The 21,512-nt window shown below is 41.9% G+C and overlaps 1 protein-coding gene across 1 annotated transcript in view; it reads left to right on the plus strand.

Annotated features, from left to right (window-relative positions):
• LOC145415010 (protein MON2 homolog) overlaps positions 1-21,512 on the plus strand; it is a 1,148,323-nt gene that overhangs the window by 1,084,924 nt on the left and 41,887 nt on the right. The window contains exon 31 of the mRNA XM_080284427.1: positions 9,916-10,138. Within this exon, the coding sequence (XP_080140553.1) occupies positions 9,916-10,138 (223 nt within the window). The remainder of the gene's footprint in view (positions 1-9,915; positions 10,139-21,512) is intronic.

A 21,512-nucleotide genomic window follows, 5' to 3' on the forward strand; every position in this document is an offset into this window, starting at 1 on the left:
GGTTGGAAGAAGAAAGGGACAGGATGAAAAGTAAACTAGATGAGCATGAATCAAAATCAAGGATGCAAGATGAACACATTAAGGAAATCAGGGAGCAACACAAGGGGTGGAAGAAAATTCATTCCATCCATCCATCATCCAATCCTATGTCACCCCATGAGAAGTGCAGGAGCCTGGGGCTCGGCAAGTTGGTCCTGACATCTAAGATGACAGTGACCAACCTCACTCATCCCTGAGTGGCATTATGTGAGCAATAAACCCCAACCACCCCTTGGATATAAACTTACACAGGCTCAGTCTGATTGGAGTACCTTGATTACCCACTAAACCACCAGGCCCCATAATTTGGTTATATGGTTATCACTCCACGTGGTAAATGGTTTCCTGGTGCACAGGAAACCATTTGGTTTGTCACTCAGTGTAGAGTCACCCACAGGCAGAAGGAAGAGGAAAGAAAGAAGGAAGGAAAGAAAGACACAAGAGGGAGTGTAAAGTAACCCATAGGCAAACGAAAGAGGAAAGAGTGAAGGAAAGAAAGACAGAAGAGGAAGGAAAGAAGAGAGGTAAGGCCAGATGCCCAAAGCAGCACCACATTGAGTGAGTGGATGGTGAGCACCCTCACCTACCACAATATTTGAAAGAGATTATAAAACAACAAATCAAGGAAAAGGTGGAGAAGGAAGAGGTTAGGATACTAAGAAGGAGAGAATCATTAGTCAGTGATGTAGCTAAGACAAAATACTTGATAATCTCAGGAGTAAAAGAAAAAGGTATGACAGTAAGAGCAGAAAGGGAAAGAGAAGAACTGTGTAAGGCTAAAGAGATAGTATCAGTAGTTATGGAGGGTAACAACGAAGCTCAAGAAGAGATTGAAGAAGTCTTTAGTCTAGAAAAGTACGACGAAAGAGGGGCGAGCCCACTTAAAAAAGCCTTAGGTAATGGTATATGAAATCATCAACAGAACATGGAAATAATCAGACAAAATGGAGTTCAAAAATGCTTGGATAAGGGGAGATCCAAATGAGAAAGAAAGAGCTAAAATAAAGGAGCTAGTCAAGAAAGCAAAGGCATAAAAGGAACAGAAAACGAAGGAAGAGAATACATGTTTTGTTGGAGAGTTATGGATCAGAAATTGAGGAAGTGGTACTGATGGAGAGAGGGAGAACCGAGGGAATAAAAAACAATGAAAAAAGTTTGAAACTGGCATATACTAATGTTGATGGCTTAATATCAGCAATGTTAGAAATCAACGATTTCTTGAGGGTACATGAACCAGATATTATGTGCTTTGTAGAGACCAAGTTAAGGAAGGATATTGATATCCATATGGGAGAAGGTAAATACAAACTGTGGAGAAGAGACAGAAAAGAAAAAATGGGAGGAGGAGTGATGATAGCAGCGAAGGACAACATAAATGTGGATTATGTGGAACTGGGAGAGGGTAGGGCTGAAGTGATAAATATGAAATCAGAAACTGGAGAGAATGGCATCAGAGACATCACAGTGCTATATGTTTCCCCTAAGACAAGGGCATGGAATAACGATGAATACCAGGAGTTGTAGTCAGACGTTGTTAGATATTTACGTATATGATTAAGAAAAGCACCAACATAATGAGAAAAGCACTAACATAATTCTGATGGGCGATTTTAATTGTAAAGAGGTGAACTGGGAGGAGTGGGACTCTGGAGGCAGTGAAAGTTCGTGGGGCACTATATTGTTAAATATCTATCTATATACCTAGGCTGCTTCCCCCAAGGAAAGGGAGGTAGCCGAGACAGGACGACACACTCTCCATTTACTCATCCATTCAAACACATTCATTCACATCTTAGCCCCAAAGGGGAGAACGGACAGATCCTCACCGCACCACACCGCACAAGGGTCAACTGCGCAATGCAATCAGTGACATCCGCAGCAGGGCCCGACAGCAGAACTGGTTTACCCCTGCCACATCATAACAGACCCATCCCCTTACCCGCACCTGACCTGACCTGACTAGGATTGTTAAATATAGCACTGAATAATGTAATGACCCAGTGGGTCAAAGAAAAGACAAGATTCAAAGGTGATGACACACCAGCAAGACTAGATTTACTGCTAACCAAAGAACCTGACGTAATTGAAACTTTAAAATATCTGTGTCATATAGGAAAAAGTGATCATTGAGCTCCAGGTGATAAAAGGGAATGTGGTGCCAAGAGATGAGTTTTATAGGCAGGGAAGATACAAATTTGGGAAAGCAAACTTTACAGGATTGAGGAAATTTTTCGAAAATGCAGGTTGGAGAAAATTCAGAGGAACGAGAGATGCAGAGGAAGTGGGATATCTTTGTAGACCTCTACAATTTGGGAGTGGAAAAACATATGCCAAGAGTAAGTGGGAAGGAAAACAGGAAAAAGGATTGGTTAAATGGAAGGTGTATAGGGGAGGCGGTGGCTGAATCGGTAGAGAGGCAGTCCTAATGGACCCAGGATCGAATCCCGGCTGGGGCAGGGAACAGTTTAAGGATTTGAATTTCCTAAAAGCAGACTTTCCTGATCTACCAGATGACCCGCCGACATGTCGTAAAAGTACCCCTGCTAATATCAATGCACCAGTCCTGAATGAGACAGCCCTAGCATGAATTCAATATGGATGGTGGGTGTTAGCGCCGAAGTGGTGACATGTGGAGGTGTAGGAGGACTACTGGGCCTTGGGATAGGTGACTGCCCCCGAGAAATAGGCCCTGAGCCTTTGCCCAGAGTCGGACACGTAAAAAAAAAAAAAAAAAAAAAAAAGAGAGAGAGAGAGAGAGAGGGAAACATGGCATGGAACAAATGGAGAAAGAGAGGTACTAGTAGAACAAAGGAAGAATATAGTAGAACTAGAAATGAATATACAAGAATATGTAGAGAGGAAGGAAGGAACTTTCATAAAGGAATAATTGACAAATGGAAGGAAGAAACAAAATTGTTTTATAGATTTGTTAATGGCAAATTGAAACAAAAGGAAGGAATCACCAAACTGAGAGTAAAGGAGAGGTCTATAAAGATGCAGCAATGCAAGCTGAAATAATGAACAGATGTTTCCAATCAGTTTTCACTAAAGAAAGAGATTTTGTGGAGGGGGAGGGAGTGACTAGAGATGTATTGATAATAGATATGAAATTGGAAGTGCAGGAAGTGAATAAATTACTGGAAACTCAAGATGTAAGGGAAGCCCCAGGACCGGAGGAATCTCCAACTGGGTACTGAAGGAATGCAGAGAACAACTGGGGGATAAGATTCATGGTTTAATAGTGTGTTCTCTGGCAGAAGGGAAATAAAAATAAAATAAATAATTTGGTTTTACGCCAGGTATCCCCGAAGGGCTAAGGCATTGCCCCTGAGTATAGGACTTTTGGACTGGAGCGCGTAACATTTTATGACCGGATGCCCTTCCTGATGTCTACCAATGACCCTTGGGTGGATTCGATCCTCCGACCCTTCGGTCAGAGTGGAGCGCTCTAACCCACTGAGCCACGGCTGCTACAGGAAAGTGCCTCGGGAATGGAAGAGGGCCAATGTGGTACCAATTTATAAGGGAGGAACAAGGAAAAACCTCTGAATTGTAGGCCAGTGTCCCTGACTAGCATTGTCGTAAATCTTACGAGAGAATCCCGAAAGACAGATTGATAAAATATCCGGAGGAGATGGACATTTTGACTGAGAGTCAGTTTGGTTTCAGAAGTGGAAGGTCATGTGTTTCCAGCTTGTTGAACTTTTACTTGAGAGTGATTGACATGCTACAGGAAAGAGACAGCTGGGTGGATTGTGTGTATTTATATTTGGAGAAAGCCTTTGACAAGGTACCCCTTAAGCAACTAATGTGGAAATTGGAGCACATAGGAGGACTGAAGGGAAACCTCCTGGAGTGGATGAGAGACTTCTTGGGAGACAGACAAATGAGGACGGTAATAAAGGATGAGATGTCTGGATGGAGGGAGATAACAAGTGGAGTCCCACTGGGCTCAGTGGTAGCACCAGTAATGTTCCTTATTTACTTGAACAATATGGTAGATGAACAGTTATGTAAGTGTGTTTGCTGATGATGCAAAGATCTTGAGAGAGTAGAAGATAAGGAAGACTGTAATATTCTGCAGGAGGACGTGTATAAGATTCATGATTGGAGGTGGATGTTGGAAATGAAATTCAGCGCAAAAACATGTAAAATATTGGAAATGGGTAAATGTACCAAGAGGCCATCACTGAACTATTTGAGTAGTAATGAACCAGTCACAAAAGCAAGAGAAGAGAAAGATTTGGGAGTGCTGGTCCAGGATAGTTGTCACCGGAAAAACACATTAACAAGATAGTTAGGGGACGTATGATCTCTCGACTAACATATGAGGCGGTGGCTGAATCTGTAGAGAGGCTGCCTGCAGTCCTAATGGATCCAGGTTCGAATCCCAGCTGGGGCAGGGAACAGTTTAAGGATTGGAATTTCATAAAAAGCAGTCTTTTCTGATCTACAAGATGACCTGCTGACATGTCATAAAAGTACCCCCGCTAGTACCAGTACACCATTCCTGTATGAGACACCCCTAGCATGTATTCGTTATGGATGGTGGATGTTAGCGCTGAAGTGGTGACATGTGGAGATGTAGGAGGACTACTGGGCCCCAGGAAGGAGTACTGGGACTTGGGAATAGGCACTGAAGCCTTTGCCCAGGGTCAGACACATTAAAAAAAAAAAAAAAAAAAAAATGGATGAGAAGATGATGAAAAAATTGATATTGGCTGTAATTTGACCCAGGTTGGAATATGCAGCCGAACAAAGAACATGGTACGGATAGCTACATGGAATGTAAGAGGTGCAGATGATGAGGTGAAAGAAAGAGAGATTATCAGATAGAAAGAAAGAGAGATTATCAAATAGAAAAACAGACTCAGTTCACTATCCACACACACTGCAGCCTTAGCATCCTCATACATACTCTTCACAGCATTCAACAACTTCCCATCTTCTCCATATATTCTTCATACTTTCCACAATCCTTGTCTATCCATGCTGTCATATGCTTTTTCCAAATCCATGAAGGCCACATACAATTTCTTTTCCTTCTCTAGAAACTTTTCCACTAAAGATCTAAGAATGAATATCTGATCCACACAACCTCTTCCCTTCCTAAACCCTCCCTGTTCTTCTCCAACTAATTCCTCCGTTATTTCCCTAACTCTGTCATTAAGTATCCTACTATATACTTTTCCTATTACACTAAGAAGACAAATGCCCCTATGATTACCACATACTTCTTTTTCTCCTTTTTCTTTGTACAGGGGAATAATTATACCTGACCTCCAATCCTCTAGGACTCTACCTCCCTCCCAGGCCAATTTGCACATCTTCCACATCCATTCTACTACTATCTCTCCCACATGCTTCAGCATTTCACCACACACTCCGTCAATTCCTGGGGCTTTCCCCATTTTGACTTTCTTCGTTGCTTCTATAACTTCCATCCTACTGATTCCTTCCTCTCTTCTCACATCCCTCCATCTCCCGGCCATTCCCCAGCCACTTATGTTCGCAATACTTTCATTCTCCATGTTCACCAATTCCTTAAAGTGTTCACTCCATTTGCTCATTTTTTCTCCCTTCACCACTAGCAATCTACCATTTTTATCATTCACTCCCCAACTAACTTCTTTGGCATCCTGCCTAACTTTCATTACCTCTTTCCAGAATATATTCTTACATTCCCTCCACTATACACTCAAATTGCTTCCAAATTCCTCATCCACTCTCATCTTACTCTCTCTTACTAATCTTTCCACCTCTCTCCTCCTCTCTACACAAAACTCTCTCTTCCGTCTCTCAACTTCTTCCACGCCTGTTTCTCATCCACTCACTATATGCTTTCTTCTTTTGTGCCACAGTCTCTTTCACCTCTTCATTCCGCCATGTTGTTCCCTGCACCCCCTTTTGTCTTCTCTTCACCCCACACACCACCTCACATGCTGCACAGATTTCATCTGTGAATATCTGGCACACACCTTCCACGTCCCCCATCTGCTCCAATCCATATTTACCCAATCGCTCCTCCACTTCCCTCTTATATTCTGCCTTTTTTCCATCCTCTTGTAACCTTTCCACCCTCCTTGTATGAACTACTGCCTCATGTTCTTCCCTTCATCTATTTCTCCATTTAGAGTAGAAGCTTGATTAACTGGCATCCAATGCATCGGCACATCCATATAACTGGAACGCAAATTTGATCCGGCATGGGGTCGAAAATATTCCGGATACCGGTCATCCCCCTGTAATTCTTGATTAGTTCTGTACAGTACCGGATAAAGTAATGTATGCAGCTAAGTTTTCAAAATTATTTTGGCCTGTAACATATGCTATTTTTCTTTAAATAATTTTTGGTAATGTTTGCTGACTTGTGTTCAGTCCTGTCCAATTTCTCTTGCTGTCTTTTTGTGTGTATTATAGTGTACACTCACGATCATTAATTTGTGCTCAGGGGTGTCCCCTTCATACCCCCATTTACCCAGGGAAGATGAGAGATGGGGATGAAATAAGCTCCACCCCCCCTTACCCCAGCTTCCAACCCTCCCCCATACCCCTACCCCTCCCAGCCCCCCACTCGTCATTCTTAACTGGCAGTTACATCTCAAGCTAACTTTATACTTTACACTCCTAGTCACTTTACTAATACACAAATATAAAACACTAGGATATGTAAAAAGTTTGTAATATGACTATGAACATGCTGCAACAAGAAAGTAATGCATTATAACATTGACAATAAAACAAAAACGTTAACAACAGCCATCCCAGGCCTCATGTGTTGGGTGTTTGCATGCATTTGTGTCTGTGCCTGTGTGTTTGGGTGTGTTTATGTCTGTTTTTCAGTGTGTGTGTGTGTGTGTGTGTGTGTGTGTGTGTGTGTGTGTGTGTGTGTGTGTGTGTGTGTGTGTGTTTGCAAAGCAGTGCACCCAACACAGGAGGCCTGAGGTGGCTGTTGTTAACGTTATTGTTTTACTGTCATCGCCATAATGCATTAATTTCTTGCTGCAACATGTTGGTAGTTATGTTCTTTCAACATATCCTAATGTACTTTGTTTGTATTAGTAGTGGGACAAAGAGTGTTAAGCATGAAATCAGCTTGAGATGTAACTGCTAGTTAAGAATGACGGGTGGGGTGGGGGATTGGGTAGGGGTATGGGAGATGGTCATGAGCTGGGGTAGTGGCAGGTGGTGCTCGTTTCATCCCCCCTTCCTCTCTTCCCTGGGCATTGGAGTTAACTGCATAATGTACTTTATTAAATAAAGTACCAAGTTTGGTACTATTTCATTTGTTTGACCTCCCAGAAAATTTCTAAGAGTAACACTCGATTATCCAGAAAATTCCATATCCGAAATGGAAGAATCCCCATGCATTCCGGTTAATTGAGCTTTTACTGTAATTTGGACATTGATGCTGACCACCACCAAGTGGTGGTCAGAAAGTCTACTCCCCCAGCCTCTATATACTCTTGCATCCATTACACACCTTCTCATCCTGTCATCCACACACACATAATCATTGCCTTCCGTTCATTCAGTTCACCACCCACGCTTCTCAACACTCTCCACGTATACCTATGGATCATTTTGTGCCTGAAAAGGGTATTGGCTATCACCAACCCCCTCCCGGCACAAATGTCCAGTAAAGCACTGCCTTTCTCATCTGTCTCTTCAGGCACACCCCACTCACCAGCTACTCCTTCCACCTTCACATTCCCTACTTTTCCATTCATGTCTCCAATCAAAAACACTCTCATGCCTTTCAGACTTTCTATGCATGCTTCCATATGTGTTCAGAACTCTTCTCTCGCTCTGCTTGCACGATCTTGCATTGGTGCATACACGCACACAATCGCCCACATTTGTAGTCCAACCTTCAATGTTACCCACACAATCCTTGAGCTGTTGAGAGAGGGGAATGAGTGGGATGGGCTGGTGCATGGAAAGAGACTTGAATTGGTGAAGGAATTCAAATACAGTTGGCATCAAAAGTTGTCCCCTGTCCTGTTTTTTTTTTTCCATGAATGTAAAGCAGAAGACTCTGATGACAATTATCTTTGGCCAAGAAAGTCATCAGTGCTGCTTGCATCTCATTATCCAAACTTAATTCCAAAATTCATGTATGGAAAAGCTGGAGGTGATAACAGATCAGGACTTTTGATGCTGGCTGTACTTCAGTACATAATAGAAAAGAGGTAAAATGTGAATATGATGTGAAAAGTAGAGTGTCTCAGGGAAAGAAGGTGGTTGGTGGACCTTGATACTAAACATGGATTTAAGTGTGGAAGTTACAAGAGGATTTCATGAAGGTGTTTTTAAGTGCTCACATTAACATATGGATGTGGGAATTTGGTGTGGCATGAGAATTTAAAGTCATTAGTAAGAGCAGTGGAAATAGAATAATTGAGGAATATGTGTAGAGTGTGTAGAATTGATAGGATAAGAAATAATGTACAGTAATTCATGAAAGATGTGGTGTTAGGAAGTTTGTCGACATTAGGGTTAAAGAGAGAGTGCTTAGATGGAATGGTCATATGGAGAAAATTGATGTACATGGAAATAGGGTGATGAAAAGGGTATTTGTGTGTGAGTTTGAAGGTGGTAGGCCATGAAGAAGTTGGGTTGATAAGGTAAATAAGTGAGTAAGAGAGTGAAGTATGGAAGTTGTTGAGGCTGGGGAACTGATAGTGAATGCCATGGTTGGATGAACTGTGTAAGAAGGAGCACATGGCAAGGGTTTGGCACCCCATCCCCCACCTGTTTATATAACCCCTTCCTTGTGGTGACATCCTTCTTTATTTCTTCCTTTTTTGGTGATGATCGTGTCTCTCCAAAGGTGAATAAAATCTTCCTGAGATAGCAAAACTATAATAAGTACTACATCACCAGATGGAAGGGATTAACTTGATAGTTGACAGATTGATTATTGACATGCATGTGTAAAGGGGAAAAAAAATACTGTATTTGAACTTGTTTGGGCATTTGATGTGAAAGCAGGAAGCTGAGGGCATTATTGGTTAGTGAATGAGTGAGAGTCTGATTCATTTCATTGGGTATTCATTTGATAGTTTCCATCTGTTATGCTTTCTCTTTCCTTGCTTCTCTGAACCCTACCTTACCCCCATCCTTTAGTGGAAAAAAGATGTTGACATGATGACATGTAAATCAGTGCTTTATAATTTATAAGAGGAGCTATATTATCTCTTATCTGTTTTAAAAACAGAAAAAAAGAAAAAAGTTGATTACAGACAACAGTTTATCATAACTTTCAAAGGGATTGGCTAGTGAAAGTTCAGGGTATATACCTAATGTTACAGGCGGACCCCAAGATATGATACCCCTAGATGTGATACCCCGTCATTGTGATGGGGGTAGAAATACCACCCTACCCCACCAAACAATGGTCAAACCCTGGTATAACGATGTTTTTTTTTTAATCCAATTTTGATGATATTTTAGATTTAAATTTTGTGTTTAGGTTGATTTATAGACTGCTTTTAGACATAGATTAATGTGTTTTAGCCATAGGTGGGGCAAACATTGTCATTTTGGGGTGCAGTTTACTAAGTTTAATTTTTTCCAGACTTATTTTAGATGATTTTCAGATTTTATTTTTGGGTTTAGGTGAGTTATAAACTGCATTTAGGCTTAGTTTAGCTTGTTTCAAAGCTCTCTGGGAGTTTAGGTTAGCTAGAAACTTGTTTTTGGACTCATTTGATTGGGGGGGAAACCCAAGGCTTATACTTTACATTTTAAATCTTCCCTGAGATATGATTCCCTGCCTAGCGATAGGTTTTTACTTAACCAATTGCATCATTAAACTGGAGTATTCCTGTATTGTATCTTGTTATGTCATGTTGTCATGTGTGACCATTTCAGCAAGATCTGCAGCAAACCAGGCTCTGGAAGCAGCAAATGGGCACGTGACTTTGGGGTTGTCTGAGGTGTCTTGTGGGAATACAGAACAGGACCCTTCCAGTACACCTACACCTCCCCAGGTTACTACCAAGTTGGCCGTGACCTCCCTCCTTCACCGCTTTAGGGAGGTGTTGGTTAAGTATGTTGAAGATGAGCGGCTCAGTGGCAAATGTCCCCTCCCCAGGTCAGTATTTGAAATAAGCTGAAATTTACCTACAGTTGTATTAAAGTGTAAAGTGATAGTGGTTCATTATGTAGAAAAACAAATGTGTTATGTTTATTTATTTATTTATTTTATTTATTTTTTTATTTTTTTATTTTTAGATAAATCATTGCTACTGTGGGATAAAATTGACACCTAGTTCTGTACATTACGTCTTCCCAGGACAAGCATTTGAAGTATGGTTCACTTAGTACACAGTGGAGGGTCAAGAATTTTGTTTAACTCTTTGTTTTTTTTTTCTTCCAATTTTTTTTTTTAATGCAAGGAAGTAGGAACCTAAGGCCAGAAGCTCATAAAATTGTTTCCTCAAAAAAAAAAAAAAAAAAAAAAAAAAAAAGAGAGAGAGAGAGAGAGAGAGAGAGAGAGAGAGAGAGAGAGAGAGAATAACAGGGAGCCAGATTCAAGATATGTTCGTATCACAAAACATGCTCTTTTGTTCAAAAGTGGACCAAATCATATATATATTTTTTTTTTGCCTGGTACATTTTGCATAGCATTGTATAGCATGGCTCTTATGGTAGGCTTTTCATTTTTTTTTTTTAAACACCCTCTTGATGGCATTTCTTATATTAGTGAAAGGGTTAATGATCACTAAACACCCAGAAAGTGCTCAGCCCCGCAGTGAGCATCCTAAGAAAACGAGAAAAACACTCGATACAAAAGTAGAAATCTTCTTGTTCAAAACACCCTCCCACAACTTGTAAAAAATGCTATAGCTGCTTCCTTCAAGTTATTTCATCTTAAGTGATTATGGTCCAAATATTATCAGAGTAACTAGCCTTATACTGTATTAATATTAACCCACCTCGTGCCGGCCATTTTTAGCCTCCGGGTCACCTCAGTGCTGGCCATTTTTCGACCTTTTTTGGGGGGGCTCAAATGATAGATTTTGATGGGGAAAAAATGAATTTCGCCATTAAACTGCTCACTGAGGGTCAGAAATCGGTTTTATTCAGTCCTGCATACTCGTGTACAGGCATAGCCGCTCTCTCACGCTCACCACGCACGTGAGAGAAAGCCGTTTTCCATGTAAGGTACACTCAGGTATTTATGCTGGGAAGGTATAGCAATGTTCAGTACACTTTTCTTATCACTTATTACTTAAGCATCTATCACAATTTGCGTGTCTTTCTCACAGTGAATGTATTATCTTACACTTACTTGAAGATAGGTACAACCTGACTTCATTACGTACAGTCCTGGCACTTACAGGAAGGTATTTACAGCTTGACTTCATTATATAGTCCATACACTTACAAGAAAATATTTACAACTTACACTTACATGAAAATTTTTACAAAATGCCTTCACCATGTACAGCACTGGGTGAGTCACACAGGCAGAATGAGGCAAAGCGAGCGTGAGGGGGGGAGCATGTGAGCGTATGTCCTTGACAGCCTGGGGGATGGTAGAGGAACAGTTAGCTTACATGCCTGCCAATTTTTACCCGCGGATCTTGAAAAATGCTGTCATAGTGATGTTTTTTATTTTAGACTATTTTAAAACGACACTGGCACTGGCCGTGGCATTATGTCAGACCATTCTAAAACGGCACTGCCACATGGCGTGTTAATAATACTTGCGTAAGGCTGCCTGTGGCAGCCAGCGCGTATTTGGTTTGTCACCCTTTGTTTTTCAGGACTTTGAAATAAACTAAATACTGTATGTATGAATTAACTAATGCAGTATGTGTTAAGGCTTCAAGAAAGTGAACTTGCTTTGTTGGCCCTGATATAGAAAACAAACTGTTGAGGGGTACGTTACATAATTTCACAAATAAAACATTTTTCAGAATTTTTAAACCAAAAACAACTAACTAATAATATGAACAAGAAGTGACGTGATACAGATGGCGACGTGGAATGTAAGGGGTGCAAATGATGAGGTGAAAGAAAGAGAGATTGTCCAGGTGCTTGAGGGTGCGAAAGTGGATGTATGTGGATTAACTGAAACTAAATGGAGAGGTGAGAGTGTGAGAGAATGGGAGTATGGATGGGGTATATGTGCAGGAGTAGGTGAGAATGAGAGGGCAAAAGAAGGAGTGTGTATTGTTGTGAGTAACAGATGGAAGGAGAATATAAGAGAGTATGGATCAGTTGGCTCAAGGATTGTGTGGGTAAGACTGAAAGTTGGACTACAAATGTGGGCAATTGTGTGCATGTATGTGCCAACGCAAGATCATGCAAGCAGAGTGAGAGAAGAGTTCTGGACAAATGTGGAAGTGTGCATGGAAAAGTTTGAAACGAATGAGAGAGTGTTTTGGATTGGTGATATGAATGGTAAGGTAGGGAATGTGAAGGTGAGTGGAGTAGTTGGTGAGTGAGGTGTGCCTGCTGAGATAGTTGAGAATGGCAGTGTTTTAGTGGATATTTGTGCCTGGAGGGCAGTGTTTTAGTGGACGTTTGTGCCTGGAGGGGGTTGGTGATAGCCAATACCCTTTTCAGGCACAAAATGATCCACAGGTATAAGAAGGGTGGATGGTGAACTGAATGAAAGGAAGGCAATGATTGATTATGTGTGTGTGGATGAAAGGATGCGAAGATGCGTAATGGATGCAAGAGCATACAGAGGTTGGGGGAGTGGACTTTCTGACCACCTCTTGGTGGTGGTCAGAATCAAGGTCTAAGTAAAGTGGAGAAATAGAAGAAGGGAAGGACGGGAGGAAGGAGTATATGCAAGGAGAGTGGAAAGGTTACAAGAGGATGAGAAAAAGGCAGAATACAAGAGGAAAGTGGAGGAACGATTGGGTAAATATGAATTGGAGCAGATGGGGGACGTGGAAGGTCTGTGCAAGATATTCACAGAAGAAATATGTGCAGCATGTGAGGTGGTGTGTGGGGTGAAGAGAAGACGAATGGGGGTGCAAGGAACAGCATAGTGGAATGAAGAGGTGAGACAGGCTGTGGCATAAAAGAAGAAAGCAATTAATGAATGGATGAGAAATAGGGGTGTGGAAGAAGTTGAGAGACAGAAGAGAGTTATATGTAGAAAGGAAGAGAGAGTAAGAAGAAAGTGGATGAGGAATTTGGAAGGAACTTGAGTGTCAAATGGAGGGAATGTAAGAAAATGTTCAGGAAAGAGGTAAAGAGTCAGACAGGGCTGCAATGAAGTTAGTAGGGGAGTGAAAGATAAAAATGGTAGGTTACTAGTTGAAAAGGGAGAAAAAATGAGCAGATGGAGAGAACACTTTAATGAATTGTTGAACATAAAGAATGAAAGTAATGAGAGTATAAGTGGCTGGGGAATGGCTGGGAGAAGGAGGGAGGTGAGAAGACAGGATGAAATTAGTAGGATGGAAGTTGTGGAAACAATGAAGAAAGTTAAAATGGGGAAAGCCCCAGGAATTGGTGGAGTGTGTGGTGAAATGCTGACGCATGGGAGAAAGATAGTAGTAGGATGGATGTGGAAGATGTGCAGACTTGCTTGGGAGGAAGGTAGAGTCCTGGAGGATTGGAAGTCAGGTATAATTATTCCTTGTACAAAGGAAAAGGGGAAAAAGATGTGTGTGGTAATCATAGGGGCATTTGTCATCTTAGTGTAATGGGAAAAGTGTACGGTAGGATACTTACTGACAGAGTTAGGGAAATAGTTGGAGAAGAACAGGGAGGCTTTAGGAAGGGAAGAGGTTGTGTAGATCAGATATTCATTCTTAGATCTTTAGTGGAAAAGTTTCTAGACAAGGGAAAGAAGTTGTATGTGGCCACAATGGATTTGGAGAAAGCATATGACAGGGTGGATAGACAAGGATTGTGGAAAGTATTAAGAATAATTGGAGTTGATGGGAAGTTGTTGAATGCTGTGAAGAGTATGTATGACGGTGCTAAGGCTGCAGTGCATGTGGATAGTGAACTGAGTGAGTTTTTCTGTTTGAAGGTTGGGTTGAAACAGGGATGTGTCATGTCTCCATGGTTGTTCAGTCTGTATATGGATGGGGTTATAAAAGAGATACAATGTAGGGCAGTGGATGTTGGAGTAGCCCTAATGAGACAGGGCAGTGTTGGGAAACTCCCTGTACTGTTGTTTGCAAATGATACTGTGTTGTTAAGTGAAAACGGAAGGGAGCTGCAAGGCTTGGTGGATGAGCTAAGGAGAGTGTGTAAGAAATGAAATCTAAAGGTGAATGTAGGGAAGAGTAAAGTTATGGTCTTCGAGAGAGGTGAAGTCAGTGAATGTACAGCGAGGTTGGATGATGAAGAAATGGAAAATGTGAGCACGTTTAAGTATTTGGGTAGTGTGATGAGTGAGGATGGAAGTTTGGTGGGTGAGGTGCTTGAAAGGATACAACAAGGAAGAAAGGTTGCTGGTTCCTTGAAGGCAGTGATAAGAAACAGGGAAGTGAGCTTGAAAGTGAAAATGTTATTACATGACAGTATTGTGATACCAAGTCGAATGAATGGAAGTGAAGCTTGGACATTGTTGGAGGGACAGAAGTCAAGAGTGAGAGCAGTGGAAATGAGTTATATGAGAGGAGCCTGTGGAGTCACATGGAGAGACAGACTGACAAATGAGGAGGTGAAGGAGCATTGTTGTGTGGATGTGGATGTGATAGAAAGCATTAGGAGAAACACATTGAGGTGGTTTGGCTATGTGGAGATGATGGAGAGTGAGAGACTGACAAGGTATGTGTATGTGAGTGAGGTGGAGAGGGAGAGAGGGAGGGGAAGGCCAAGGCTGAGATGGAGGAATGGAGTGGAGAGGTACATGAGAGAAGAGGGTGTGATCTGGGAGCAGGGCAGTGATGTGGTGTTGGATAGGGCGACATGGACGTGATTTGTTTGTGGCCACCCCTTACGGGATTGAGGTGTCTGGCAATACAGATAGATTGATAGATAGGTTGTTGCTGTTGTTGAGTAACTCCAGTCTGTCTGGCCGAGCAGACCCATCTGCTGCAGGCAAGCAACCTCCCCTGCAGGGCTGCCCCTTGCAATGAACCAGTATTCCCATGCAGGAGGCAGCACTTCACTACTGTGAGGCTGGGGAAAGTGTGTGGAGGTTTTTGATGGATGTCATGTTAGCATCTTCGCCCAGTTAGCACTGTAGAAGCTCCACATCACCCCTCTAAATAGTTCTTTGGCTACTACCCAGCATTGTAAATGATAATTGGGTTATAGGAAACCATTGATCTTGTCACTTTGTGTAGAGCCACCTGAAATAAGTAAGGATAATTCAGTAATAGAGTAATACTTTGAATGAAATCTCAGTGCAAGTTGAAAGTTGGTTTACATTCATGAAAGAGTTTCCAGCCTCCTGCCTGACATGTCAGAGCTCATCCAAACCTCTTACCAGCCATTCTCCTGTAAGTGCTACCATGCACACGTTTCCAGCTCTGAGTCTTGGATGATTTCATCCTTCCTGGGTAATATCATAAAAGTATTGTCCTCAGGATTTCTCCAAAATACTTAGTATGAGTGGATTTTTTTTTTTATTCATTTATTTATTTTTTTTAAGTAGGAAGCTCAGTGTTACCCTGCATCATACAGTTGAAACAAGACATACTGTTATGATGCTTTTGATTTGGAGGTCTTATACTTGATCAACACCTACTGTCATCCCAGTCTTCAGACTTCACAGCATTCCTCACTTCTGGCATTGACACATTCTTGGTCACTGGGTTCGTGTTTGCCACCCCTCTACTAATGCCATTCCCAATAATCATTTTTCAGAATAATCTTTTTGTATGTATATTTCACTTCCGTTTGCTAACCTTCTTCCATAATTTATCCCATACTTTACATTTTTCTGTGATGTTGGAGAGGGATACCTGCACATGTTATCACTGATATAACCGTGCAGCTCTGGTGCCTGTTTGTAAGAACACCCCTCACCCCCCTTGCTGTTACTGTGTATTACAGGAGAAATAAGGTGGACTACAGGAGGGTAACTTCAGCGTTCAGTGTGCTGGGTTCACATCCAAATGAGCAGGGGAACACAGCAACAACAACGTTTTGTCACATTAGCTTTCTTCCATACTCCTCTCCTACATTTTTCGATATTCGCTTTTTACACTACTTTCCAAAAGTGCCTTGTTTTCAGAAAAGCCTGCATTAATTTTCCAAATGCATCATTTATCTTTTTCTTCTTTCTCTTTACTAATCTCGTTTTGCTTATTGTATTCCCTCTTTCTTTTTTCTGTTGACTTCTTTCTCTTATCTTTATTAGCCCTTGCTACTATCACATCCCATCATGTTTTTCATACTTCATTTGCAACACCACACATGCTTTTAGTACTGTGTTTAATTCCATACTCCAAAATTTTGAAATTATTCTTTACAAATTACAAAACAGAAATTGACTCAAACTTTTCTGTGTTTTGCTCAAATCCATTTGCTTTTGCTTTGTTTTCCCATTTTTTTCCACATTTATTCCACCTCTCAGAGTACCTGTTTCATATATCTTCTACCACACATGATCAGACACTCCACAGCATTATCCTTTCTCAACTCTCGTGTTTCAGATCAAGAGGTATTGTATACAGGCAGTCCCTGTTTTAGGAACAGTCGACGTATGAGCTTTTGACTTTATGACGGTAGAAACAATACTTCGAAATTTGAATTTTGATCTTATCTTGGGCTAGAGATATGCAGTATAATTCTCATGTACTGGGCAGCAGCAGCAATCCGAGTTCCAGTCTGCCCAGGTGGTCACTAGTGTAAACAATTGATGCGCTGATGCTCTACAGTGTTAAGTGTTGCCATTTCTTGGGGGAGCCTACTCTCTTATCGACATTGTGTTTTGTGCATCCATTTTGTCAATGAAATGCCCATCTGTCACTCTTGCTACTGGCGAGAAGAAGAAGAGGAAGGCAATTACTCCTAAGATGAAACTCAAGATAACTGACCAGCATCACTATCACTCCGGTACGGGCTGTGGACCCTCCAGGGAAACGTCGTCTGTGGCATTTTGGAGCTGCGGACTGGGAGGCCCTCAGGCAGTACTTCTTTGATTTTCCCTGGAATGATTATTGCTTCCATGGCCGGGAGCCATCTGAGTATGCCTTGCGCATTACGGAGGTTATTCTCTCGGGCATGGAAGCATACATTCCTTTCTCATATCCTTGCACTAACACAAGAAAGCCTTGGTTTAATCACTCTTGTTCTAATGCTGTCCGCAACAAGGAGAGGGCCTACAAAAGGTACCGGAGCCAACCCACCCCTGAATCACATCATCTTTACGTTTCTGCCCGGAATCGTGCTAAGTCTGTTCTTCGCTCTACTAAAAATAATTTCATCCATACTAAATGCTCTCAACTCTCCAACTCGAATTCTTCCCGCTCCTTCTGGCACCTTGCCAAAAATCTTTCTAACACCTTTACCTCATCATCCTTCCCTCCTCTTTTCTACCCTGATGGTTCTGTAGCTATTTCTTCTACTGATAAAGCAGATCTCTTCACACAGACTTTCTCCTCCAATTCCACCTTAGACGATTCCGTTGCTGTTCCTCCATCACTTCCCTCCTCTGACTTCCTCATGGCTGACATTAAAATTTCTTCAGTTGATGTATTTTCTGCCATCACTGGCCTCAGTACTAACAAAGCATATGGGCCTGATGGGGTCCCTCCTGTTGTTCTCAAGAACTGTGCTTCTGTGCTTACACCCTGCCTAGGCAAACTCTTTTGCCTTTGTCTGTCAACTTGTACCTTTCCTTCTTGCTGGAAGTTTGCTCTCATTCAGCCAGTCCCAAAGAAGGGTGACCACTCCCAACCCTCCAACTATCGTCCAATTGCTTTAACGTCCTGTATTTCAAAAGTTTTTGAGTCAATTCTCAATAGAAAAATTTTAAGGCATCTTTCCTATCACGACCTTCTTTCCAATCGTCAGTATGGGTTCCGTCAGGGACGCTCCACTGGCGATCTTCTCACCTACCTTTCAGACTCCTGGTCATCCTCCTTTCGGGACTTTGGCGAAAGCTTTGCCATTGCACTTGACATCTCAAAGGCTTTCGATCGAGTCTGGCATAAATCTTTAATTTCCAAACTGCTCTCCTACGGTTTCTATCCTTCTATCTGTGCCTTCATCGCCAGCTTCCTTTCTGGTCGTTCTATAGCCGCTATTGTAGACGGCCATCGTTCTTCTCGTAGACTTATCAACAGTGGTGTTCCTCAGGGCTCTGTCCTATCACCAACTCTCTTCCTTTTATTCATCAATGATCTTCTAAGCTGTACATCTAACCCTATCCACTCATACGCTGATGACTCCACCCTTCACCTTTCCATTCGGTTCCCGCAACGCCCATCTCAGCAGTTACTTCAACAAACAAGGGATGAGGCTATGGCACACCTAATGTCTGACTTGGCTCGTATCTCTGACTGGGGTAAAAACAATATGGTTGTTTTTAATGCATCTAAGACTCAGTTCTTACACCTATCAACCCAACAAAATCTTCCACAGGTATACCCACTAATGTTTAATAATATTCAGCTTAATCCTGCATCATCCTTGAACATGCTTGGGGTTTCATTTACTCGGGACTTATTTTGGAAAGATCATATTACATCTCTTGTAAAATCTGCTTCCAAGAGATTGTGTGTGTTAAGCCGACTCCGCTCTTTCTTTACCCCTGCACAATTGTTGACTCTATACAGGGGTTTTATCTGCCCCTGTGTGGAGTACAACTCTCATGTGTGGGGAGGCTCCCCACATACAGCTCTTCTCAATAGGGTGGAGTCAAAGGCTTTTTGTCTCATTAACTCTCCTCCTCTTACTGACTCCCTTCAACCTCTGTCTCTTCGCCGGACTGTTGCATCTTTATCTCTTTTCTATCGCTACTTTAATGGTCACTGCTCCTCTGAACTGTCTGCTTGCATTCCTCCACCTCTACGACGGGCGCGTAGCACCCGTCTGGCAGCAAACTCTCATCCCTTTTCTGTCCAACTCTCTAATGCAAGAGTTAACCGTTACTCTCAGTCTTTCATTTATGCAACAGGTCAGCTCTGGAACTGTCTCCCTCTGTCTGTATTTCCTGCTGCCTATGATCTCCAGTCTTTCAAACGCAGTGTGTCCAGGCATCTCAAAATGATCGGATCTTGAATTTGGCTCTCTATTGTATTTTGTTTTTCTCTTGGAGGGAACTGTTACTGCGGGCTCATGGCCTTTGGTTCCTTCTTCCTCGCATTAAAAAAAAAAAAAAAAAAAAAAAAAAGGCATGAAGGCGGCATGCCAATAGGGTCCTGGCCATTTCAGCCATAAGTCATTTAGGCTGTAACATCCAAAACTGGCAAACAGCCGAATCGCGTAACGGCCTAAACAACATAACATAACGTATTTGGACGTTACAGCCTAAATGACTTGCGGCTGAAGCAACCAGGACCGACCCTGGAATGGCCGTCAGACGTGAACTTCCACTTTCACAGTCAATGATCTCAGTACAGTATTCAATAAAAGAGATGAGAAATTCAACCTTTTATTAGGGAATAGGCTGTGTTAATAATTTTGCCCAACTGTAGACTAATGTAAGTGTTCTAAGCATGTTTAAGGTAGGCTTTGCTAGGTGTATACAGTATTAAATGCATTTTTGGCCTATGATAAATTCTACTTACAATCACTTTCTCGGAATGTAACCCAGTCATAAGTAGGGGACTACCTGTATATGTGAACAAGTTATTACTTGTTGGCTCTATCTCATAGGTTTAAAGAAAAAAGCACAAACTGAAGCTTACTGAGTGATCAGCTGGCTACTATATCACCCATGTTGATTAGAGGATGGGGAGTGAGAGACTAACGAGGAGAGTATATGTGAATAAGGTAGAGGGGGGGAGGGGGGGAGACCGAGGGTGAGATGGAGGGATGGAGTGGAGAGGTATATGAGAGAGGGGGGTGTGAGCTGTGAGTAAGGCAGTGAAATGGACAGGGCAACATGGAGGCGATTTATTTGTGGCCACCTCTTATTGGATTGAGGCATCTGGCAACAGATACATAGATAGATAATTAGAGTTGAAAAGAAAAAAAGAATGTATATTGATTTGCTTGGATTGGCCAGGAAAAGAATTAGAGAATTTTGAAAGACATAAAGCAAGGAAGTCTTTCAAGGAAGTCTTTAAGTAGTAGGGTAAAAGAAAGTGTACTTAAATGGTATGTTCATATAGAAAGAAAATAGATATAGATAGGATGGTGAAAGGGATGTATGTTAGTGAGTCAGAAGGGTGGAGGAGGCATGTATGTCCAAAAAGATGCATGGATATTGTTAGTGTGTGAATAAAATTGAGATGTGGAAGTTAACCCTCTCAGGAAACCTGCACCCGTACTCCCCCTCCCGGTTTTGGCCCAGCCAGATATTTTCCCCCATGCTGGAAGTGCAATTTATACTTTTCGGTACAGAACTTGCCCTAATACAGATACCAATTATTCTTTTGTTGTGTTGGAAAGCCAGAAGGTGTAGCCTTCTTTTGTTCTCAGGCTATAAATTTGTAAACCAAAGGCCGCAAGCCCGCAATTATTGTTCCTTCCAAGAGAAAAACAAAATACAAGAGAGAGCCAAATTCAAGATCCGATCGTTTTGAGATGCCTGGACACACTGCGTTTGAAAAACTGGAGATCGTAGGAAGCAGGAAAAACAGACAGAGGGAGACAGTTCCAGAGTTGACCTGTTTTATAAATGAAGGACTGGGAGTAATGGTTAACTCTTGCATTAGAGAGTTGGACAGAAAAGGGATGAGAGTTTGCTGCTAGACAGGTGCTACGCACCCGTCTTAGAGGTGGAGGAATGCATGCACGCAGTTCAGAGGAGCAGTGACCATTGAAGCAGCAATAGAAAAGAGATAAAGATGCAACAGTGCGACAAAGAGACAGAGATTGAAGGGAGTCAGTAAGACAAGGAGAGTTAATGAGACAAAAAGCCTTTGACTCCACCCTATTGAGAAGATCTGTATGTGGGGAGCCTCCCCACACATGAGAGTTGTACTCTAAACAGGGGTGGATAATACCCTTGTACATGTATAGAGTCAACAATTGTGCAGGGGTAAAGAAGGAACGGAGTCGGTTTACACAACGTTATCGAATTTCTCATGATATAGAGTGTAGAGCACATGAAAATTTACTCTAGTACTATTTGTGTGGTAGGTGGTGGTGACCATCATCCACTCACTTGATGTAGTGCTGTCTACTTCTTCCCTAGCCTTTATCATTCTTGTTCTGTGCCTACCCTCTTCTCTTGTTATTTCTCCCATGTTTTGTCACTTCTTATTGTTTTTCTGTCCTTTACAGTTGGCTTTATGTTGAGTGACAAGCCAAGAAGAAGGGAAAGACGAGAGGAAGTAGTTGCAAGGAGAGTGGAAAGGTTACAAGAGGATGAGAAAAAGGCAGAGTATAAGAGAGAAGTGGAGGAACGATTGGGCAAATAT

This window comes from Coenobita brevimanus, chromosome 101, assembly GCF_032717465.1.
Source record: "Coenobita brevimanus isolate Jiangsu-jjx chromosome 101, ASM3271746v2, whole genome shotgun sequence".
NCBI classification, from domain to species: Eukaryota; Metazoa; Arthropoda; class Malacostraca; order Decapoda; family Coenobitidae; genus Coenobita; species Coenobita brevimanus.